The following is an 18,709-nucleotide window of genomic DNA, read 5'->3' on the forward strand; positions in this document are numbered from 1 at the left end:
CTCCAACTTCGCAGTATAAGGGAGACGGGAAGTGGTGAGGGTTTAACAGGCCTCTGGAGACAGGAAGTGGTGAGGGTTTAACAGGCCTCTGGAGAAGCCTATATATTCCCTAACATGTATTTCCTTGTTGTAGCACTACCTAAACTGGTTAGGTTTAAAGCCAGTGAGATCAGACATTCATTATATTATTGCTTACGAATGATGCTATAAAAAAACTGCCCCTAAATTCTTAATAATGAAGGGAATAGATAGAATCATGCTTGCTAGTGAGAGGGGCCTTGTGTATGTGGTTGTTATGGGGGTAACTATAAGCATATTGTAGCTGTACCCAAAGCATTTGTTTTTAGCTTTTAACCTTAATTTAAGGCAACCGACTGATGTTATAATCACGTTCCCCAGTTGAAAGGAAATTATTTACGCTTTTAAAAGATTGCCAATGAAGGGTGCATTATAAATGTCCCTATTGTTATTGGTACTGGGAGTAATGCAAACACTTATTTTTCTATATGCCATGACGTGTTCTACACACAAGCTGTTATCTAAGATACTTACTCTTAGATTGTATTTTAAAAAGACACTTTATGGGAGAAACTACCATGGCGCTTCAGTTTCCTCCACTCGTAGCTTATTGGTCATCCTGAGTGATTGACAGACCAGGCAGGCAATAGGAGGAAGGAAGACTGATCTGCTGGCTGACACATGTTGGAGGGTTAGGGGTAATTTGGTGTTTTAAACACCTTCCCCTTCCCTATTAGCCAATTCCCCTCAACTCCCAGGTCACTGCTTTTAATGTGAAATAAGTGAATAACTTTGATTTTCTAACCTTTACAGGGGTGGTTTAGTTGTGTAGGTCCTATTATGATTAACTCTGTAGACCTCAATCCCAAACGATTTGGAAACTTTCTCATTGCCAGATCTACACAACAATTGGAGTGATGGCCCCAGCTTATCGTTAGACCACTTCTAAAGTGTTGGCTGACCAGCAAGATTCAAGGTGCAGAGATTAGACTAACATTGTTTGGGGTGAACTGTCCCTTTAAGTCATCCAGTATGTATTGAATGACAGCCAAGTTGACCCGAGGACAGTTTCTGCTAGCCATTAACCTAGTGCTTTGTCTAATCAAATATGTATCTTACAAGATAAGCGATTTCATATTTTACTTCCATGTGTAAAATTCTGCCAAACAGGAATGTATATTAGATTCATGAAATGCTTTTTATTTTTTATATCATGTTTTGTGTTCGTTTTCCATTTGATATATGCACAATCTGCCTTGTGTTTTGAATTGCATCACTCAAAGGCAAAGCTTCTTCCTTCAGGTTTCTGAGGTCTTTACTAGTCTCTCAAGACCGTTAACCTGAGACTTAATGCCATATTAAGTAGCATACACTTTGGTGTTGCGTCTTTGACATCACCCAAATCTCTGCATATTAAACCAGGTGAAAAGGTTGCATTTGCTCAAGACTGCTACTCAATGAACTTTAACCTGTGTGGGAGGTGCTTTGCCTTTGCCGTTCCGAAGGAACGGATATCGCCAGTCCTTGTATGAGTATCAAATTGATATAGTTAAAGAGTCCTGTTCTCCTACTTCAGAATTTAGTGCCTTTTTTGGACAGTAGACTGTTCTGTAATGAATATGTAGAAAACTATGCCTTTGTTACATTTTCTCATTTGTTTACTGTACCTACTAGAGAATAAAGAATGAACAATATGTGGTTTTGTTGAGCAACTGAAATCTAACTGCATGATTTCACAATGTGTATCAACTGGTTCAAATCTTGAACTTGAGCTGCACATTTAACTCGAATTGCCATCAATGCATGGCTTCTGGAAGATCACTGCAGACGATAGAAATGACATCTTTTTATTCTTTCCTTTACAGGGAGATTATTGTCCAGGCGATAAAAAAGACATGATTATTCTTTGGATTTCAGCATAGAATTACACAGAACAATTAAATTAAATCAAAACCCAAACTTGCGCTTAGATTGTTAAGTCTTAATATATACATAGTCACGCATTCATGACACGCAAATGATTGATTATAATATTAACTCAAGACTCCAGGACGAGGCACAAACCAGAGCTGGTCTCAAGTGAGTCGTTGTGTCCAAATTGGAACCCTATTCTCTGTGCACTATATGGGGAGTAGGGTGCCATTTCATGACGAAACCGGTGTACAAATGGTCTGAAGATCGGGCCCAATTCCATTTCTGTCCCTTCCTCCAGCTCAAACCCCTTTAGAAATGGAACGTGGCTCCTGAGTTGCAGGTAAAGATTCTCAGCTCTAGTTGATATCTGTTAGTAACCTCTACTAACGTGAGCTCCCATGGGGCAGTGGGTCTGATGTAGTGTGAAGAAAGTCTTCCAATATACAGGTCTCTCTATGGCGGGAGTTTAAGGGTTTGCAGTTATTGAGTCTCGCTTTGCCAGACTGGGTTTAATAACTAAAAACCTCTGAGGGGGACAGACTGAAGGCCACATAAAGGCAGGTGTCATATTGCTCTGAGCTCTGGACCAGGGTTGCCAAAGATACACAGGAAATGCATATAAACAAATGTATACTCTTGAAATATTATTCCCCCCATAACGGTTTGTTGCATCTGTGTCCTTGGGCCTTTAAAAATATGCTCACAGTAGCACTTAAAAAAAAAAAATCTTTAAAAAAACAGAACATGCCTTCTGTGGAATGATGAAAGGGTAACTGTATAGACAGTCTAAGGGTAAAACTCAATAGAATACAGGGGTGTATTCATTAGTTGCAGAACGTAGCAAAAGTGGTTTTCCATTTACTCCACACAAGAGTTTCTATTGGACAAATTCAGGTAGGTCCCTTCCCACTTTGTTTCAATTGCTTCTGGTTCCTAGTGAATACACCCCTGATGTGGTTCTGAGCGCAAACAGTCACAACCATATATGGTCAAATATAAAGTCCATGATGACGCCTATTGAAATGAAAGACAGAGGATGCATGTTTGACAAATGACTTCCTCTTCCTGCCGTTACACAGCATTCAGGTACATGTGTACCTGCTTTTCAGTACAAAAATGTATGCACTAAAGTCGCACTGGATAAGAGCATCTGCTAAATTACAGAAATGAGGACGGTTTCCGCAAATGCGGGAACACTGCCTTTAAAAGGTGCATAGCCGACAAAGTTTGAACAGATTGAATCCCGGCCTCACTGCAACTATTTCGAGTCAGAAGCGAAGACTCCACCGGCAATGTGAAATAACCGATAAAAGTTAATGAAATGTGTTTGAATCAGAGCTACTTCCTGATATGAGAGAGAGAGGCACGGAAATAAAGAAATAGATAAGCCTGAAGTGATCTCAAAAGACTCTTCAGTCTCTGTGCAGAGGTGAGAAGACGAAGGCCAAATCCATCCATTCATTCATTCCAACACCGCGCGTTCACACACACTCAGTTCCCCTCCTATTACCACAAGTATGATCACTTGGTAAACGCTTGACGACAAACTTTTAAAAAACACCTAGCTATAGAAAGAGCAATGTAAAGTGTCTGACCAACTTGGGGACAGTACATGACAATAAATAAGCACTTGCTACGTTCCATTTCTCTATCAATTGGCCAGTCATCAGCCCATAGACAACTCCTCCTTACTCTCTCCCATCTCAAGTGGTGTATAGAAGGCTAAAAAGCAAGACTAGAATGTCAATGATGGAATCCATTTACAGTTATATAACAGTGGCTATAGCAGCACCATTTCTCATTAAATCACTTGTGCAAGCAACAATATTTTCCAGTACAATTTAGAAGGCTATCTATTTCACATGATAAAGGCATATGTACAACCATTAAAATATATATAACATTGCAAATTTAGGCTTCTCTTAAATCAGATGATAAAGTAGTCAAAAGAAATGTCATAGCGTTGGGGTGAAGGGGTTGAGCTTTCAGATCCTTCATGTGACTCTGCTTGCTGGATGGACTTGTGTTAAAACCCATTGTGCATCTCGTTACAGTTTGTACCTCCGCTCACTAGGGGAGAATACACAGTTTACATTTCTATTCAATGGAATTTCAAAAAGAGGCAATCTGCAGTTGTTACATCCACTTTTGGATGTTTAAGTTAATGATATACACCCATTGATTAATTTGAGAGCGGTTACATTTCTCCAGTCCCATTTACCAAAACTGTGGCGGGGACACCACTTTGTTGTTGTTTGAACTGCAGATTGCCCCTTTAAGTATTAACTTCAAATGTCTAATAAAAATGAGATTCACTACATTTTGTAAGAACTTCAGGGATCAATTAATATTTTAAATAAAATTCCATAGTTTCAAACGAAATAACTTTTAAAACAATCTGAATCTGAAAAAACACTGCTCCCACAACCTTGTCTTCTTTCATCTCCCAAAGCCATTGACTCTGTATGTAAATGATAGACCCTATTACAGATCTGTATCTTCACACAAATGGTGAATGTATGCAGAGATCTTTATCCCCCAAAACACAACTCAATGACAAGCATAAAACATACCAGATCCTACCTTCCATCCATCATCCACACGTTACATGAAGCTCCACAACGTTAACACAAAGTTACATACACACAAGACCAGCAGTCCAGCATACATACCACTGCTACCTCCTCAAACACTTCTAGAACCAAAGACAACCATTCTGCTAACACACGTCACCAAACTAACCTCTAACGTGCAAAATCTCCCAGTGAGCACTTGATGTTAAAAAGACATTGAGAAAAGCAATTTCAACCAATTTTGCTCCCTGGGCTTCTCATAGTGGAACCATCCTTCAACTTACAATTTAAAACCAACGGCTATTACTGTTACACAAACCACGTCGTCATAACGACGGTGCTTCATCTTTCAGATCAGCCGGAAACATGCACACACACAGACGTGCATATACACACACGCACAGGGATCATTTTTCTCCCAGCCTATACTGTAAATTGCCATGGTTAAATTCAGCTTCAAGGGCCAAACTTTTAAAACACAGGCGCACACACACAAATCTTCTCACAGGTACGTCCATGTCCACTCTGCAGTCCCTGAGATCACCTCACACTTACACAAGGCATTCTCCTCAAAGCTCAACAGAGGGAGAAACGTGTATCGAATAAAACCACTAAGAAATATAACAAAGTAAAATAAACTCATGAAGGCACATTCTGGAAGAATCGATCATTTCAGATGAATGACTTCACAGGGGAAACAGATACAGTAACTGTTAAAATGTCAGTCCACAAAAAGGACTGATAATATCATTTAGTTAAAAGGGACAGTTCCATTCAAAAATAGGAGGGGGTAAAATAGACAGTTCCATTGAAAAAAGAGGGGCGTTCCGGTCAGAGTCCGGTGGAATAGTAGTCTCATTATTTCAGAACGATTCTTGAAGTGTGACCAGAGTTTGATGACATCAGAGAAAGTGATGTCATCACTTCAGAACCTGAACCTTGGCCCAAGGAGAAACAGTTCCTATTAGCCACCCAGTGGGTCACTTCATACAGACAGCAACACTCTGTAGACTACTTCAGGTGCTGTGGAACCACTCAGGGCCTGTGCCCAATCCATACCACAGGCTGTGTCCAGATGGGGAGACAGCAGGGGCTTGTTGGGTAAAGGTCTTCCCTATTGAAATGAACCCAGACAGATCTAAGGTACTATAGCTATGGGTGGGCATAGGACAGGGACCGTTTTCCATTAGATGCAGTAGTATTGCATAGTTAGGGGGAGATTGAGAGACAGGGTGCTAAGCGAGATGGAGGCTTAGAAACAGGATGTGTTTCTAGTTGATCCGAGCCAGGAGACAGAGGGATGTGTAGAATAATGGTCTCTCCCAGCCAAGCCTGTTTCTCTCCAGTTCAGCTGCTCCAGGACTTGCGGTTCTCCCCTCTCCTGATAGTGGACTCTCCCCGCAGAACGGGCTGGTAGAACTCGCCGCTGCGCCGGTTCTCCGGGTTCCGTTTGGTGGAACGCTCCCGTCGGAGAACCCGGTCGGGACGCACCAGGACACCGTAACCAGGGTTACAGCGGAAGTAGTGGCGCCCGCCTACGGACCCGTCGTTCTTACCTGTAGAGAGAGAGAATAAGACAAAGGGGTGAGGGGTAGACAAGGAAGAGAGTTGGTTTAGTACTTTGAATTTCCTGAACTAAGCATTGCCTGCTCTGATGATTCTCATGTACATGTGGACAAGGCCCTCTAAATTTGTTATTTTCAGGCTGTTTGCTTAGAGTTACATTTCTTCTAGTGTCATTATGTTGAGTCATGCGATTCTGTGTGAACAGTAAACACACAAACACACCTGAGGGCGAGTCAAGCTCCACCCCGACCCACACGCCCTCGGCGAACTCAGTGTTGCCCACGTAGCGCACTGTCCCGCCCTTATTGGCTCCCACCGTCACGTACACCCCCTCTCTCAGCCAATCAGGTAGCACGTAGTCGTAGCCGCCATCCTCGTCGTCCAGGACGATTTCCAGTCTCTCCAGACTCCCTTGTCTTCCTCCTCCTCTCGCCTCCACTTCCTCCCCCAGGATGCGCTGCTGGAACGACTTCAGGTCCGACGTCGACACCCTCTGTACGGAGAAGGGCTTGTTGCCTGTGGTGACGCTGTAGCCGGGACCTGTGGTGGCCATTTTGTTGTCATACTGAGGAGAGGCAGCAGTAACACCGTTCCGTTCAGCTCGCTGCTGCTGCTGGGTTCTGGGTAACGTAGTTTCAGGAGCATCAATCCCCTTTAGTCCCACCCCTGCATCTACGAGGGTGAGGGAGGAGGAGGGGCGGAGGGGGGTGGCAGGGTGGTCACCAGCGGTGCTGGCTGAAGCCTCGGTCAGGGTTGCAGTGGAAACACTAGTGGAGAAGTAGCCGCTGGAGGCCTCGCTGATGGGGCTGAGGGGATAGTCATGCTGGGAGGACGGAACAGGAAGAGGGGCTTCGGTGGACTCTGACCACCTGTCATTGGTCAGGGCCGGGATAAGGGCGGTCCTCCCTACCTTAGCAACCTACGGGGAGGAATCACGGCAATCACACTACAACAGGAATTTAAGAACTCCAACAAACTTAAGACTGACTGGAGCAAACCAAGACATCATGATGCCAACACAATTATCAATACCATAATGATCACATCACCACCATCTTCATCATTATCATCATGAGATCCTCAGATCCCCTAGCTTACTACCAACCATAGCTTCATATTTCAGTCAATACACTGTCTCAGCCTGGAGAGTTGTTGTAAACTAACTGATTTCAACTAATCAACTATAACTAGACTGATCTCTAACAAACTACAACTCCCAGTGACCACAAGAAGCTGAAAAGACGTCCTTTTAAACATATTTTTAACATCTTGTGCTCATAGGGAGTAGAACATTGAACAAGGGGGAGCAGGCAGGAGGAGAGTTGAGATGACAGACTGACAGAAGGTTCTTACCGATTCTATCCTGATCCTGCCGTCTTCAGGCCCCGTCGTCTGCATGATGATACGAGGCATGTGCTGCCAGGAAGAGAGAGAAAAACAATTATTGTTCAAATGATTGAAGGTTCAATTATTCATTGAAATACATCAGTATTGTCTCACATTGTCCATAATTTTACGAGTTAATGTAAAAATTCAAAAGCTCAGTTGATTATATTCAGCGCTTGACAAAAATGGTTTTAATCCCTAAAAATAATGGCTAAATCCATAGTGGAATTATCTGTCTTTAAAGAATGACAAACAGATGGTGGTATTACTAAAGATATATCGTCTTTATGGAAATTAAATAGCAAGCTTGGTATATCCTACATCCAGTCTTCAGGGACTTTTGACTTCATTATATATGGACATAACCAACTCAGTGGCATGTGGTTCGGGTGTCTGCCCTAAGATTGGAAGGTTGGGAGTTCAATCCCCGGCCGAGTCAAACCAAAAACTGGCACTCAGCATTAAGGAGATAGATTGAGGGAAAGGCCCTGTCAGTTTTTTGTTCTTCCTTTACCTTAAGGCTTGGACACACCGGTTAGCGTTTGCCGGCCGAGAGCAATCAGCACCTTTGAAAAGAGTGCCGGCCCTTAATTTGAAAAAATGTGTGCTAATCGATTCTACAAGTAGAAACACTCAAAAATGTCCACCGGCTGGTTTGGGCGACATGGCCTAAAAAAAACCTGATACAGTGCATTCGGAAAGTATTCAGACCCCTTCCCTTTTCCCACATTTTGTTACTGTAATGGGAATTTTAATGTTTGTGCTTTTCTTATAAACTATTTCTGTGTTCATGCAAGTGGCTGACTGAACAAATCCTCACTATCAGTAGCTGCAATTTGGCAGTAAGCCCTTGTTTTGAGAACGAACGAAAGATGTCTCAGTTTCAAGGTCTCAGCTTAGAGAGAAGCCTCGTAAGGTATTGGTCTAAAACTGTGTGAACCTCAACACCCCTTCTAACCGGCTGAAATAACGGCGAAAATGCCATTCAGTATGGTCCTTCACCACTTCTACCGTGAGACCGGAGTCCGAGCCAGCAACCTGTACACAGCATCCAGACGAAGCTATCAGCTGCCCTTTCTCTCATGAGAAGAGAAAAGACACGCACTCTCTCTCAGGAGTGCGTCATGGGTCCATGGAGAGTGAGCATGGAGAGAGATCCAGTCCAAACGTATCTCATGCTGCTGGTGTACTGGTAGGAAAATGGACAAGACATGATGGACTGTAAAGGACAGCGTGAGAGACATTATCAAGGACCATCCACTTTGAACATGTGCCATTAAAAGGAAGAACAGAAACACTATCTGAAGAAGAACATGAAGAAACGGCAGGAAAGGAAGGATGAGTGCTGGGGACAGAGGGGTGGTCAACCGTGCCCGTAATTGATTTAGTCTTATCCAATATTGTATATTTGGGGTATCAGGTTGATTGTGGAGGTCTGCACACTGCAGAATGTATAGTAATTTAGACTAAGAATGCACTGAAATACCAATCTGTCATTACCACAAGTAACAAGAAAAGTTAGGGTCTTAAATTAAAGTGATAGCACCAACGTGAAGCACTAAGTTTGATTTAGATACTTTATCAATAGTTACAATTCTGATTTGGAAAGGCAGGGCTTCTAGAGACAGTACTGTGCCCTAAAATGTGAGGACCGCTACTAGACTGTAGCTTGGGCGAACCTTGCCTCGATCTCATTCTTAGCAAGTTTGGTATGAAACTGTTATAACGTGTTCTCTTTTTCCTCCCTGTGAAATGTTATTAACATGCTGTAAGGCGATCTGCGCCTCTCTGGCTGGTAAGATTTCAGCAGCTATCATGTTTTCTGCTCCTCCTCACTAACAGTAGCTGCAATTTGGCAGTACGCCCAGACAATTTGGCAGTACGACCAGACAATTTGGCAGTACGACCAGACCTTGTTTTGAAAACGAACTACAGATATCTCAGTTTCAAGGTCTCAGCTTAGAGAGAAGAAGCCTCGTGAGGTATTGGTCTGTCACATGTTATGAACCAGTATTGGTCTGTCACATGTTATGAACCAGTATTGGTCGGTCACATTAATGAAACAAAACGGTAATGATTAATGAGTTATGCTAAATCATGCAAATATAACTTGTCTGTGTCTAGCCAGCCGTACATAACAACTGCTGGGACTACCCAGGCAGAGCTCCTGATTGACGTGTACTATGGTGCATTGTGGTGGTTGGAAGCTCTCCAGCACGCTGACAAACAATGATTCATTTAAGATCAACTTTGAGTGACCTTGTTTAAGAATTTCCACAACATTACCTTACAGCCTTCTTCTAAAATGTATTAAATAGTTTCCCCCCCTGATCAATCTACACACAATACCCCATAATGATAAAGTGAAAACAGTTCAGAAATGTTTGTTAATGTATATAAAAAAACGGAAATACCTAATTTACATAAGTATTCAGACCCTTTGCTATGATACTCGAAATTGGGCTCAGGTGCATCCTGTTTCCATGGATAATCCTTGATGTTTCTGCAACTTGATTAAGTCCACCTGTGGTAAATTCAATTGGTTGGACATGATTTGGAAAGAAACACACCTGTCTATATAAGGTCCCACAGTTGACAGTGCATGTCAGAGCAAAAACCAAGTCATGAGTTCAAAGGAATTGTCCATAGAGCTCTGAGACAGGATTATGTCGAGGCACAGATCTAGGGAAGGGTACCAAAACATTTCTGCAGCATTGAAGGTCCTCATGAACAGTGGCCTCCATCATTCTTAAATGGAAGAAGTTTGGAACCACCAATACTTTTTCTTGAACTGGCCGCCGGCCAACCTGAGCAATCAGGAAGAAAGGCCTTGGTCAGGGAGGTGACCAACAACCCGATGGTCACTCTGACAGAGCTCTACAGTTCCTCTGTGGAGATGGGAGAACCTTCCAGAAGGACAACCATCTCTGCAGAACTCCACCAATCAGGCATTTATGGTAGAGTGGCGAGACAGAAGCCACTCCTCAGTAAAAGGCACGACAACCCGCTTTGCCAAAAGGCACCTAAAGACTCTCAGACCATGAGAAACAAGATTCTCTGGTCTGATGCACACAGCCAAGACAAAGCGGCACTGGCTTCAGGACAAATCTCTGAATGTCCTTGAGTGGCCCAGCCAGAGCCCGGACTTGAACCTGATCAAACATCTCTGGAGAGACCTGAAAATAGCTGTACAGCAACACTCCCAATCCAACCTGAAAGAACTTGAGAGGATCTGGAGAGACAAATGGTGTGCCAAGCTTGTAGCGTCATACCCAAGGCTAGAGGCTGTAATCGCTGCCAAAGGTGCTTCAACAAAGTACTGAGTTAAGAGTCTGAATACTTAAGTAAATGTGATTTACGTTTTTTCTTGTTAAGAAATTTGCAAAAATTTCTTAAAACCTGTTTTGCTTTGTCATTATGGGGTATTGTGTGTAGATTGATGGGGGGGGGGGGGGGGGGAATACATTTTAGAATGAGGCTGTAACGTAACAAAATGTGGAGAAAGTCAAAGGGTCTGAATACTTTCCGAAGGCACTGTACCTCACCCCCCCGGGCCTTATTGCTTAATAATAGCACTAAACTGCTCTCTCCCCAGTCTGTCTTCTGAGAGAGGCTTGTCTAAAAGCCTGTTATACAAGTGTGTTTCATCTGGAAGCTGAGTAACAGTCACTGGTCTAGATGGGACTTCCTCTGAATGCCCTAAATACCATCTACACTTTCCTCTGCTCAAATGCAGATGATGATGGGTCTCATTGTGATAGCAGCACTTGGTAAAAGTCCTGATGGACAAAATAAAAATGGAAATACAGGCTACACTGAAAATAAGGCATGGATTACAGCAATGGTTTGAGGCAGAGGACGGGGAGACGGTGAACTATAGTGTATTATAGACTCACATCGACCATCCAGTTTCTCAGGGCTCCCAGTTACTGACTGGTGTTGTGGCTAGAAACAGGGTTTGGTTTATTTGGTGTATCACAAGAAAATGGGAAAGGATTCAATGGGGTTACAAGATAAAAAAGGGAATTACTTATTTTAACCAAGGTCAAAAGGTCACTGGGGTATGTGCATCGTACCTGTAGAGAGTGGGGTGAGGGACGCAGGGGCTCCTTCTTGTCCTCGCGGGCAGGGAACAGGGACTTGAGCAGCTTGGGCATCTGTGGCACCAGGGCTTTGACTGAAAGATAAGAGGCAGCAAGCCCTGAACGACCTGAGGGGAGAACCGGTGAGAGAGGAGGAGGAAAGGGAGGAGGAAGAAAAGAGGAGGAGCAGCAGGAAAAAAAGATGGAGAGGAGGAAAAGAGGATGGTGAGGAGGATTGGAAGGTAGGGGAAGTGTGAGTGATTAAGACAGGAAGTTGAAAAGCAAGCCCAGGAAATGACATTGAAAAATGGCACACAATGAAGAAAATGGCTGGACCAGGTCAGCGAGCAAGACAAAGAATTGATTAAAATAACTGAAAATAATCAAATAAAGATGATTTTAGCATGTGATAACATTATAATCTCTGGATTATAATCATAAAAGACGGCAAATTAATCTGAATGATTAACTGTCATTGGTCACACTCACATTCATTACAATGACATCACTACTGAGAAAGTGAAATCAAAGAAAGAAAACAGACAATATGACTACTGTATGCAACACACTTAAAACAGTTGAAACACAAGACAACACTTGTAGACAGGACAGACAGAACCACACCAAAGGTCTACTGCACAGAAAAGAGAGATGACAGGAGGAGAGAGGGGTGGAGAGTAAGGGCAGACTGAGGTAGAGTCAGCCAGTCAGCAAGGCCAGGTTAGTAGAGCAGTCTCAGGGGGAGAAAGGTAGAGAGGGGGAGTTATACTCTTACCTTGCTCTGGTTCTGTGGGGGAGTAGTAGGGGGAGGGGGAGTCAGGCTCTTACCTTGCTCTGGGTCCTGGCTCTGGTTCTGTGGGGGAGTAGTAGGGGGAGGGGAGAGGGGAGGGGGAGTCAGGCTCTTACCTTGCTCTGGGTCCTGGATCTGGTTCTGTGGGGGAGTAGTAGGGGGAGGGGAGAGGGGGAGTCAGGCTCTTACCTTGCTCTGGGTCCTGGATCTGGTTCTGTGGGGGAGTAGTAGGGGGAGGGGGAGTCAGGCTCTTACCTTGCTCTGGGTCCTGGATCTGGTTCTGTGGGGGAGTAGTAGGGGGAGGGGGAGTCAGGCTCTTACCTTGCTCTGGGTCCTGGATCTGGTTCTGTGGGGGAGTAGTAGGGGGAGAGGAGGAGGGACGAGGCAGGGTGTGGCTAAACTGGGGCGAGGTCATGAAGATGTCCTGCTGGCTCTCCCAGCGAGTCTGGAGCAGAGAAGACAGAAAAAAACAGCAGAGGTTAAAGATGTGAGGATTGATCTGTGTACTTTGGCATGTGGGGTTGTTCAGTTTGAGTATTAACAGTGGCACAGCTTCAAAAGGGTTGTACACACCTTGTTGTCGTCCAGATTGCAGTCAGAGGACAGGTCCTGTTTGCTGCCAGAGAGCTAAAGACGACAAGGAGAGAGAAAGAGAGAGGGAGGGAAAAAAGACTAATGTCATGACCTCAGTGGCTTAAAACTATTCAATAAATCAATAGGACCCAGTAATACCCCAACAGAAGATGTGCCATTTACCCTGTGGACACTGGGGGAGCTGAGACTGCGTCTGTTACCCTTCCCTTTGCCTGCCAGGTGCTCCTTCACCGCCACTTCCTGCGCACACACACACGAAATAAGCAACAGTACCATTAATAAAAATGTGTGTTAAGCATGTGAACAGCGTTTCCTGGTGACCCCAAGGGGTTCACGTTTGTTTTTTGCCCTGGTATTACACAGCTTTTTCCAATAACCAACTCATCAGCCTTTGATTAGTTTAATCAGCCGTGTAGTCTTGGGACAAAAAACTAAATGCGCACACCTTGGACCGAGTTTGGGAAACACTGCTGTAGATAATCCTAGTGTGAAGGTGTGTAGTGACCTGTCGTAGTCGGTCCAGAGTGAGGATGTTCTCCACAGCCAGGACACTGCGGAGGTATTTCTCTATGGCCGCCTCGTTGTCGGCCGACTTGGGGTTCTCAGCGCTGGCGGCTAGACGAGCCAACATCTCCCTGTCCTCTGAACCCTGGGCATCCTGAGAGAGAGAGTTAGTAGAGCTGACAAAAAGACAGACTAAATCTCAATTGCTAAAAAATCTCTTCCCCTTCATATGCACTGGTTGGAAAACACTACTTGACAGATGAAAACAATATGGTGGTGCCAAGGGTATCATTAGGTTGGCATTTCGCCTTCCTCATATCAGTGCAACGAAGGAGAGGACGTGAGGAGAGGACAGACAGTCGAGAGCTACAGCCGTTGTAGTAAATCACTACCAAAAAGAACCAAAGTAATTGATGATAAATTAAGTCATTTCCCTCCTGTCACACCCTCACCCCGGGGATGTTGGAGACCACCTCGAAGGTGACCCCACAGCCGGGGATGGTGGAGCGCGTGGACATCCTCTTGAGGAGGTTCTGAGCGAAGCCCTGTCTGCCGGGGTTCAGGTTGACACAGATCCGTTTCCTCAGCACCAGCTGCATGTCTGCCGGATGGCTGAGCTGCACCACGCAGCGCACCGTCAGATACACCCTCTGCTCCGGGCACGCTCCGCCGCGGCTCAGCTGGGGACACTGGTGCACTGTGGAGTCCCACGATGCCTCAGCTTTTACCTAGTGGAAGGGGTGGGGATACATCGTTGTGTTCATTAAGGACGCAAAATTCCAGTAACTTTCCCAAAAATTCCCACGTTTTCCAGAAATCCTAGTTAATGGATTTCAGATTTCCTTGCTGATTCTAGTAATGTTCCAATTTCTGGAGAATCTGGAAATATTGGGAAAGTTACTGGAATTTTGCAACCCTATTAGGGATCATATGGTGAAATAAGGGGGGGGATTAGGTGGACTTGCCCAATTAGAAACACTGGTTTTGGTTTTCTTTTGCAAAGCGTTTTGCTACGCCGTGCTCTGATGAAAAGGACCCCTGGAGCTCACCTCTTCATCATAATGTTTGACGATCTGCAGGTCGAAGAATTCTTCCTCGTCCTCTCCGCTCAGAGTGGCGTCCCAACCCCCAGCCTCCGGGACCTCCAAAGCATCCTGGGAACTGAAGTCATCCGCTGGAGAGGCGAGAGAGATGACGAGGATGGGGGAGAGAGAGAGAGAGGTAGGTAAGAGAAAAACATGAGTTAAGCGTGAAAGTGAGGATTTTAATAATTGACTGGTCACTAAACCAGTCAGAGATAAAACACTGAAGAAGGAAAACGTACCACTGAGGTCCAGGAAAAGAACAGGGGTATGGGCCTCCATTCCAGGTAGGGGGACCCTAAAGACACAAACAATGTACACAATTGTCAGATTCACTTCCTGAACAATATTAACATTTATGATTAAAAACTGGATCATTATACATTTAAGTTGAGACCCAACTCTCCCACACACACTCTCCGGTCTCTCTCACCACTCTGCAGGAGCTCCAGGGATGCCGCTCCCAGCTGAAGGCACCATGACGGCGTTCCTCTCCTCGGTCAGTGTCAGGCGCCATTCCAACAGCTGGGCCTCCCTCTCCACGTCATCCTCTGTCTTCTCTGTAGAGGGAGCACAACAATGTCAAAGTCTATCTTCCTCAATTCCACCCAGATGTTCACACAGATGTGTACGCAATCAGAACATTACTACCGTCCCTAACCAGAGGAATCTGTTTCCTGCCACCACTTCTTCTCCCTCATTTGCTGTGCCCTTTGACCTGCCGCCCAAACGCTACTCCAGTAAAGGTAGTTATACTTCCTCGTTCCTCCACTATACACTGACTGCAGTGTGTGTGTGTGTGTGTTAGTTACCTGGCTTGCTGACCAGGGTCTGAAGGTGTTGGTCCAGGTACTCCTGTCTCTTGGTGAGAGCCGTCAGCCACTGATGACGCAGACGCTCCAGATCACGCTCCTATTGGACAGAACACACACACCAACGACCAATCAGAGCGAGAACAACAGGACCAATCAACCGGAGCGAGTGCAGGAGGGAAACCGGTCAAAACAATCACACAAAAAAACAAGACAGACATGACCAATCCATCACAGATCCACAGAAACAGGCACATGCATTGTAGCATCCTCTTCAGTGGAGTCGTCTGATTTGATCAGATACAGTGGGGATATATGAAAGAGATACTTCAGTCGAGACAAGACAGTGAAAAGTGTTTACCTGATAGCTGTCCATCTCATCCCCCTCCATCTGTGAGACAAACAAAATACACAATTGTATTAGTCCAGAACAGACATATCGTAAATGGCATTCACAGCCATCTTCCTGCATAGTAACGTACAGAGCATTCGGAAAGTATTCAGACCACTTCCTTTTCTCCACATTGTTGCGTTACAGCCTTATTCGAAAATTGATTCAATTAAATGTTTCCTCATCAATCTACACACCTGACAGAGCTAGAGAGGATCTGCAGAGAAGGGAGAAACTCCCCAAATACAGGTGTGCCAAGCTTGTAGTGTCATACCCAAGAAGACTCGAGACTGTAATCGCTGCCAAAGGTGCTTCAACAAAGTACTGAGGAAACGGTCTGAATACTTATGTAAATGTGATTTCATTTTTTCATTTTTAAAACATTTGTTAAAATTTATGTTGTCATTATGGGGTATTGTGTGTAGATTGATTCAATAGTTTTTTTCCTTCATCAATTTTAGAATAAGGCTGTAACGTAACACAATGTGGAAAAAGTCCAGGGGTCTGAATACTTTCTGAATGCACTCTATCTGTATAGGTATGTGTCCGTGTGTGTTACCTGTACGGGTTCGTTGTTGGCCTTGGCCTGGCGTGTCTGTCTGATCTCCACACAGCCCACAGACACGGCCAACAGCACCTCCGCTATCAGCGGCATCGTCCCACTGTCCTGCACAGACTTCACCTCCACCTGCAGACGTCTGGACTGGCCCTGAGGGGGGAGGGAAGGGGAACAACAGATTAGACATGTCTTTGGGAGGGAGAGGGAGGGGGTGAAGGAGAGGGAACTGGCCCTGAGGGAGAGGGAGGGGGTGAAGGAACAGATTAGACATGTCTTTGGGACTGGCCCTGAGGACTGGCCCTGAGGGACACGTGTAATCAATAGAACATTAGTGGTGAAAACAGCTGGGCTTTCTTCCTCTTACTGATTCAATCAACAATTCAGTTAAGTTTTTTCTTCTCTTTGATTCTAATGTGTGTATTGTTGTGTTCCTGACGTAAATATGTATTGGATTGTCTTTTTCATTCTGAGGTAAAGGACCATTTGGAATTCCTGATTAAAACAGGAAAAAAAAACATTTGGGGATAGCCACACACACACACACACAGACAGACACGTAACACCTACCTGTCGCAGTTGGAATATACCTCCTGTGCGTACGTCTTTGGCAGGTATGACCTCCACAGGCATGAAGTCTCCGTTCTCGTTGATCTCCAACACCTGGATCCACATCTCCAGACGACGTGTTACCTCACTCCACCTGCAGGGGGAGACAGAACACCAATATGGAATTTAGAAGGTTGCTTTTATGTGGAACTGGAACCTTTGGCAAATGTGTCAGTGTCAACTTGTGCTGTGTGACTGTGTGTGACTGTCCCGTAGTGCGCGAACCTGTCCCGTAGTGCGTGTGTACCTGTCCCGTAGTGCGCGTGAACCTGTCCCGTAGTGCGCGCGAACCTGTCCCGTAGTGCGCGCGAACCTGTCCCGTAGTGCGCGCGAACCTGTCCCGTAGTGCGCGTGAACCTGTCCCGTAGTGCGCGTGAACCTGTCCCGTAGTGCGCGTGTACCTGTCCCGTAGTGCGCGTGAACCTGTCCCGTAGTGCGCGTGAACCTGTCCCGTAGTGCGCGTGAACCTGTCCCGTAGTGCGCGTGTACCTGTCCCGTAGTGTGCGTGTACCTGTCCCGTAGTGTGCGTGTCTTGGCTTGTATAATGCTGAGGTCCCAGAAGGCAGGGTTCCTGCCGGAGTCAGCCTGTCCGGCGGCGGCCTGTCTGTGTCCGTACACCTCCATGGCCACTGCCCCCTCTGTCAGATACTCTATAAACTCCTCTGTTACTGACACACCCATCTCCTATAGGGGGAGAGACGGAGAGATAAACAGAATTAGAAAGGGCAGAAAGAATAGCATAGAAAACCAAAAGAGATGAATTAGCAGAAAACAGAGCATAAACACACTGTAAGAAGACTAAGAAGATAGGAAGGGTCCTAATACACAGCCTGGTTAAACTAGACTGAACGCTGTGCTCACCACTGGTTAAACCAGGCTACCTGATTCATCCTGGGCTATTAGAGCTGCAACATGACTGAAATCTGCATTTATTTTATATCCTGCTGGATTTTTTAACATTGCTGCTTTTACAATACAAGTACTTTTACCATGCCAATATACCAGTAAAGCATTTTAAATTTAATTGGATGTCTGACCTTGCAGCTGTCAAAGACCACCATGCAGTGAGGGTCCTTGCTGCTTGGGGACGAGGCAGAGGGGTCCACCTCTGGGGCCACGATTATGGGCTCCGCCTGGTCCCAGAACGAGTATTGGCAGAAGACAAAGTTGGAAAGGTACTGGGGGAGACCTGTTGCCTGAAGAATCTTGATCTGAAGAGAGAGGGAGAGAGAGAGAGAGAGATAGGGAGGGAGGGAGGGAGATAGGGAGGGAGGGAGGGAGATAGGGAGGGAGGGAGGGAGATAGGGAGGTAGGGAGGGAGGGAGGGAGATAGGGAGGGAGGGAGGGAGATAGGGAGGGAGGGAGGGAGATAGGGAGGGAGGGAGATAGGGAGGGAGGGAGATAGGGAGGGAGGGAGATAGGGAGGGAGGGAGATAGGGAGGGAGGGAGGGAGGGAGGGAGGGAGATAGGGAGGGAGATAGGGAGGGAGATAGGGAGGGAGATAGGGAGGGAGATAGGGAGGGAGATAGGGAGGGAGGGAGGGAGATAGGGAGGGAGGGAGATAGGGAGGGAGGGAGATAGGGAGGGAGATAGGGAGGGAGGGAGATAGGGAGGGAGGGAGATAGGGAGGGAGGGAGATAGGGAGGGAGGGAGATAGGGAGGGAGATAGGGAGGGAGGGAGATAGGGAGGGAGATAGGGAGGGAGGGAGATAGGGAGGGAGGGAGATAGGGAGGGAGATAGGGAGGGAGGGAGATAGGGAGGGAGGGAGATAGGGAGGGAGGGAGATAGGGAGGGAGGGAGATAGGGAGGGAGGGAGATAGGGAGGGAGGGA

The 18,709-nt window shown here is 45.7% G+C and overlaps 1 protein-coding gene across 6 annotated transcripts in view; it reads right to left on the bottom strand.

Annotated features, from left to right (window-relative positions):
* Positions 1-1,851: 1,851 nt before the first annotated feature.
* The window catches only part of LOC139553801 (kinesin-like protein KIF13B), a 61,048-nt gene continuing 44,190 nt past the window's right edge, over positions 1,852-18,709 (bottom strand). For 4 of the 6 annotated variants that reach the window (XM_071366479.1, XM_071366476.1, XM_071366478.1 and 1 more), the window contains exons 23-40: positions 17,915-18,088; positions 17,389-17,561; positions 16,839-16,971; positions 16,272-16,421; positions 15,683-15,712; positions 15,322-15,421; positions 14,943-15,069; positions 14,752-14,807; positions 14,477-14,601; positions 13,880-14,155; positions 13,429-13,581; positions 13,086-13,163; positions 12,903-12,956; positions 12,651-12,774; positions 11,534-11,667; positions 7,425-7,487; positions 6,294-6,990; positions 1,852-6,061 (exon numbers count right to left, since the gene is read on the bottom strand). In XM_071366479.1, coding sequence (XP_071222580.1) covers positions 5,853-6,061; positions 6,294-6,990; positions 7,425-7,487; positions 11,534-11,667; positions 12,651-12,774; positions 12,903-12,956; positions 13,086-13,163; positions 13,429-13,581; positions 13,880-14,155; positions 14,477-14,601; positions 14,752-14,807; positions 14,943-15,069; positions 15,322-15,421; positions 15,683-15,712; positions 16,272-16,421; positions 16,839-16,971; positions 17,389-17,561; positions 17,915-18,088 — 2,856 coding nt within the window. In that variant the 3' untranslated portion in view covers positions 1,852-5,852. The remainder of the gene's footprint in view (positions 6,062-6,293; positions 6,991-7,424; positions 7,488-11,533; positions 11,668-12,650; positions 12,775-12,902; positions 12,957-13,085; positions 13,164-13,428; positions 13,582-13,879; positions 14,156-14,476; positions 14,602-14,751; positions 14,808-14,942; positions 15,070-15,321; positions 15,422-15,682; positions 15,713-16,271; positions 16,422-16,838; positions 16,972-17,388; positions 17,562-17,914; positions 18,089-18,709) is intronic. The other 2 variants (XM_071366480.1, XM_071366481.1) reach the window with 2 other exon arrangements.

Source organism: Salvelinus alpinus, chromosome 25 (assembly GCF_045679555.1).
Source record: "Salvelinus alpinus chromosome 25, SLU_Salpinus.1, whole genome shotgun sequence".
NCBI classification, from domain to species: domain Eukaryota; kingdom Metazoa; phylum Chordata; class Actinopteri; order Salmoniformes; family Salmonidae; genus Salvelinus; species Salvelinus alpinus.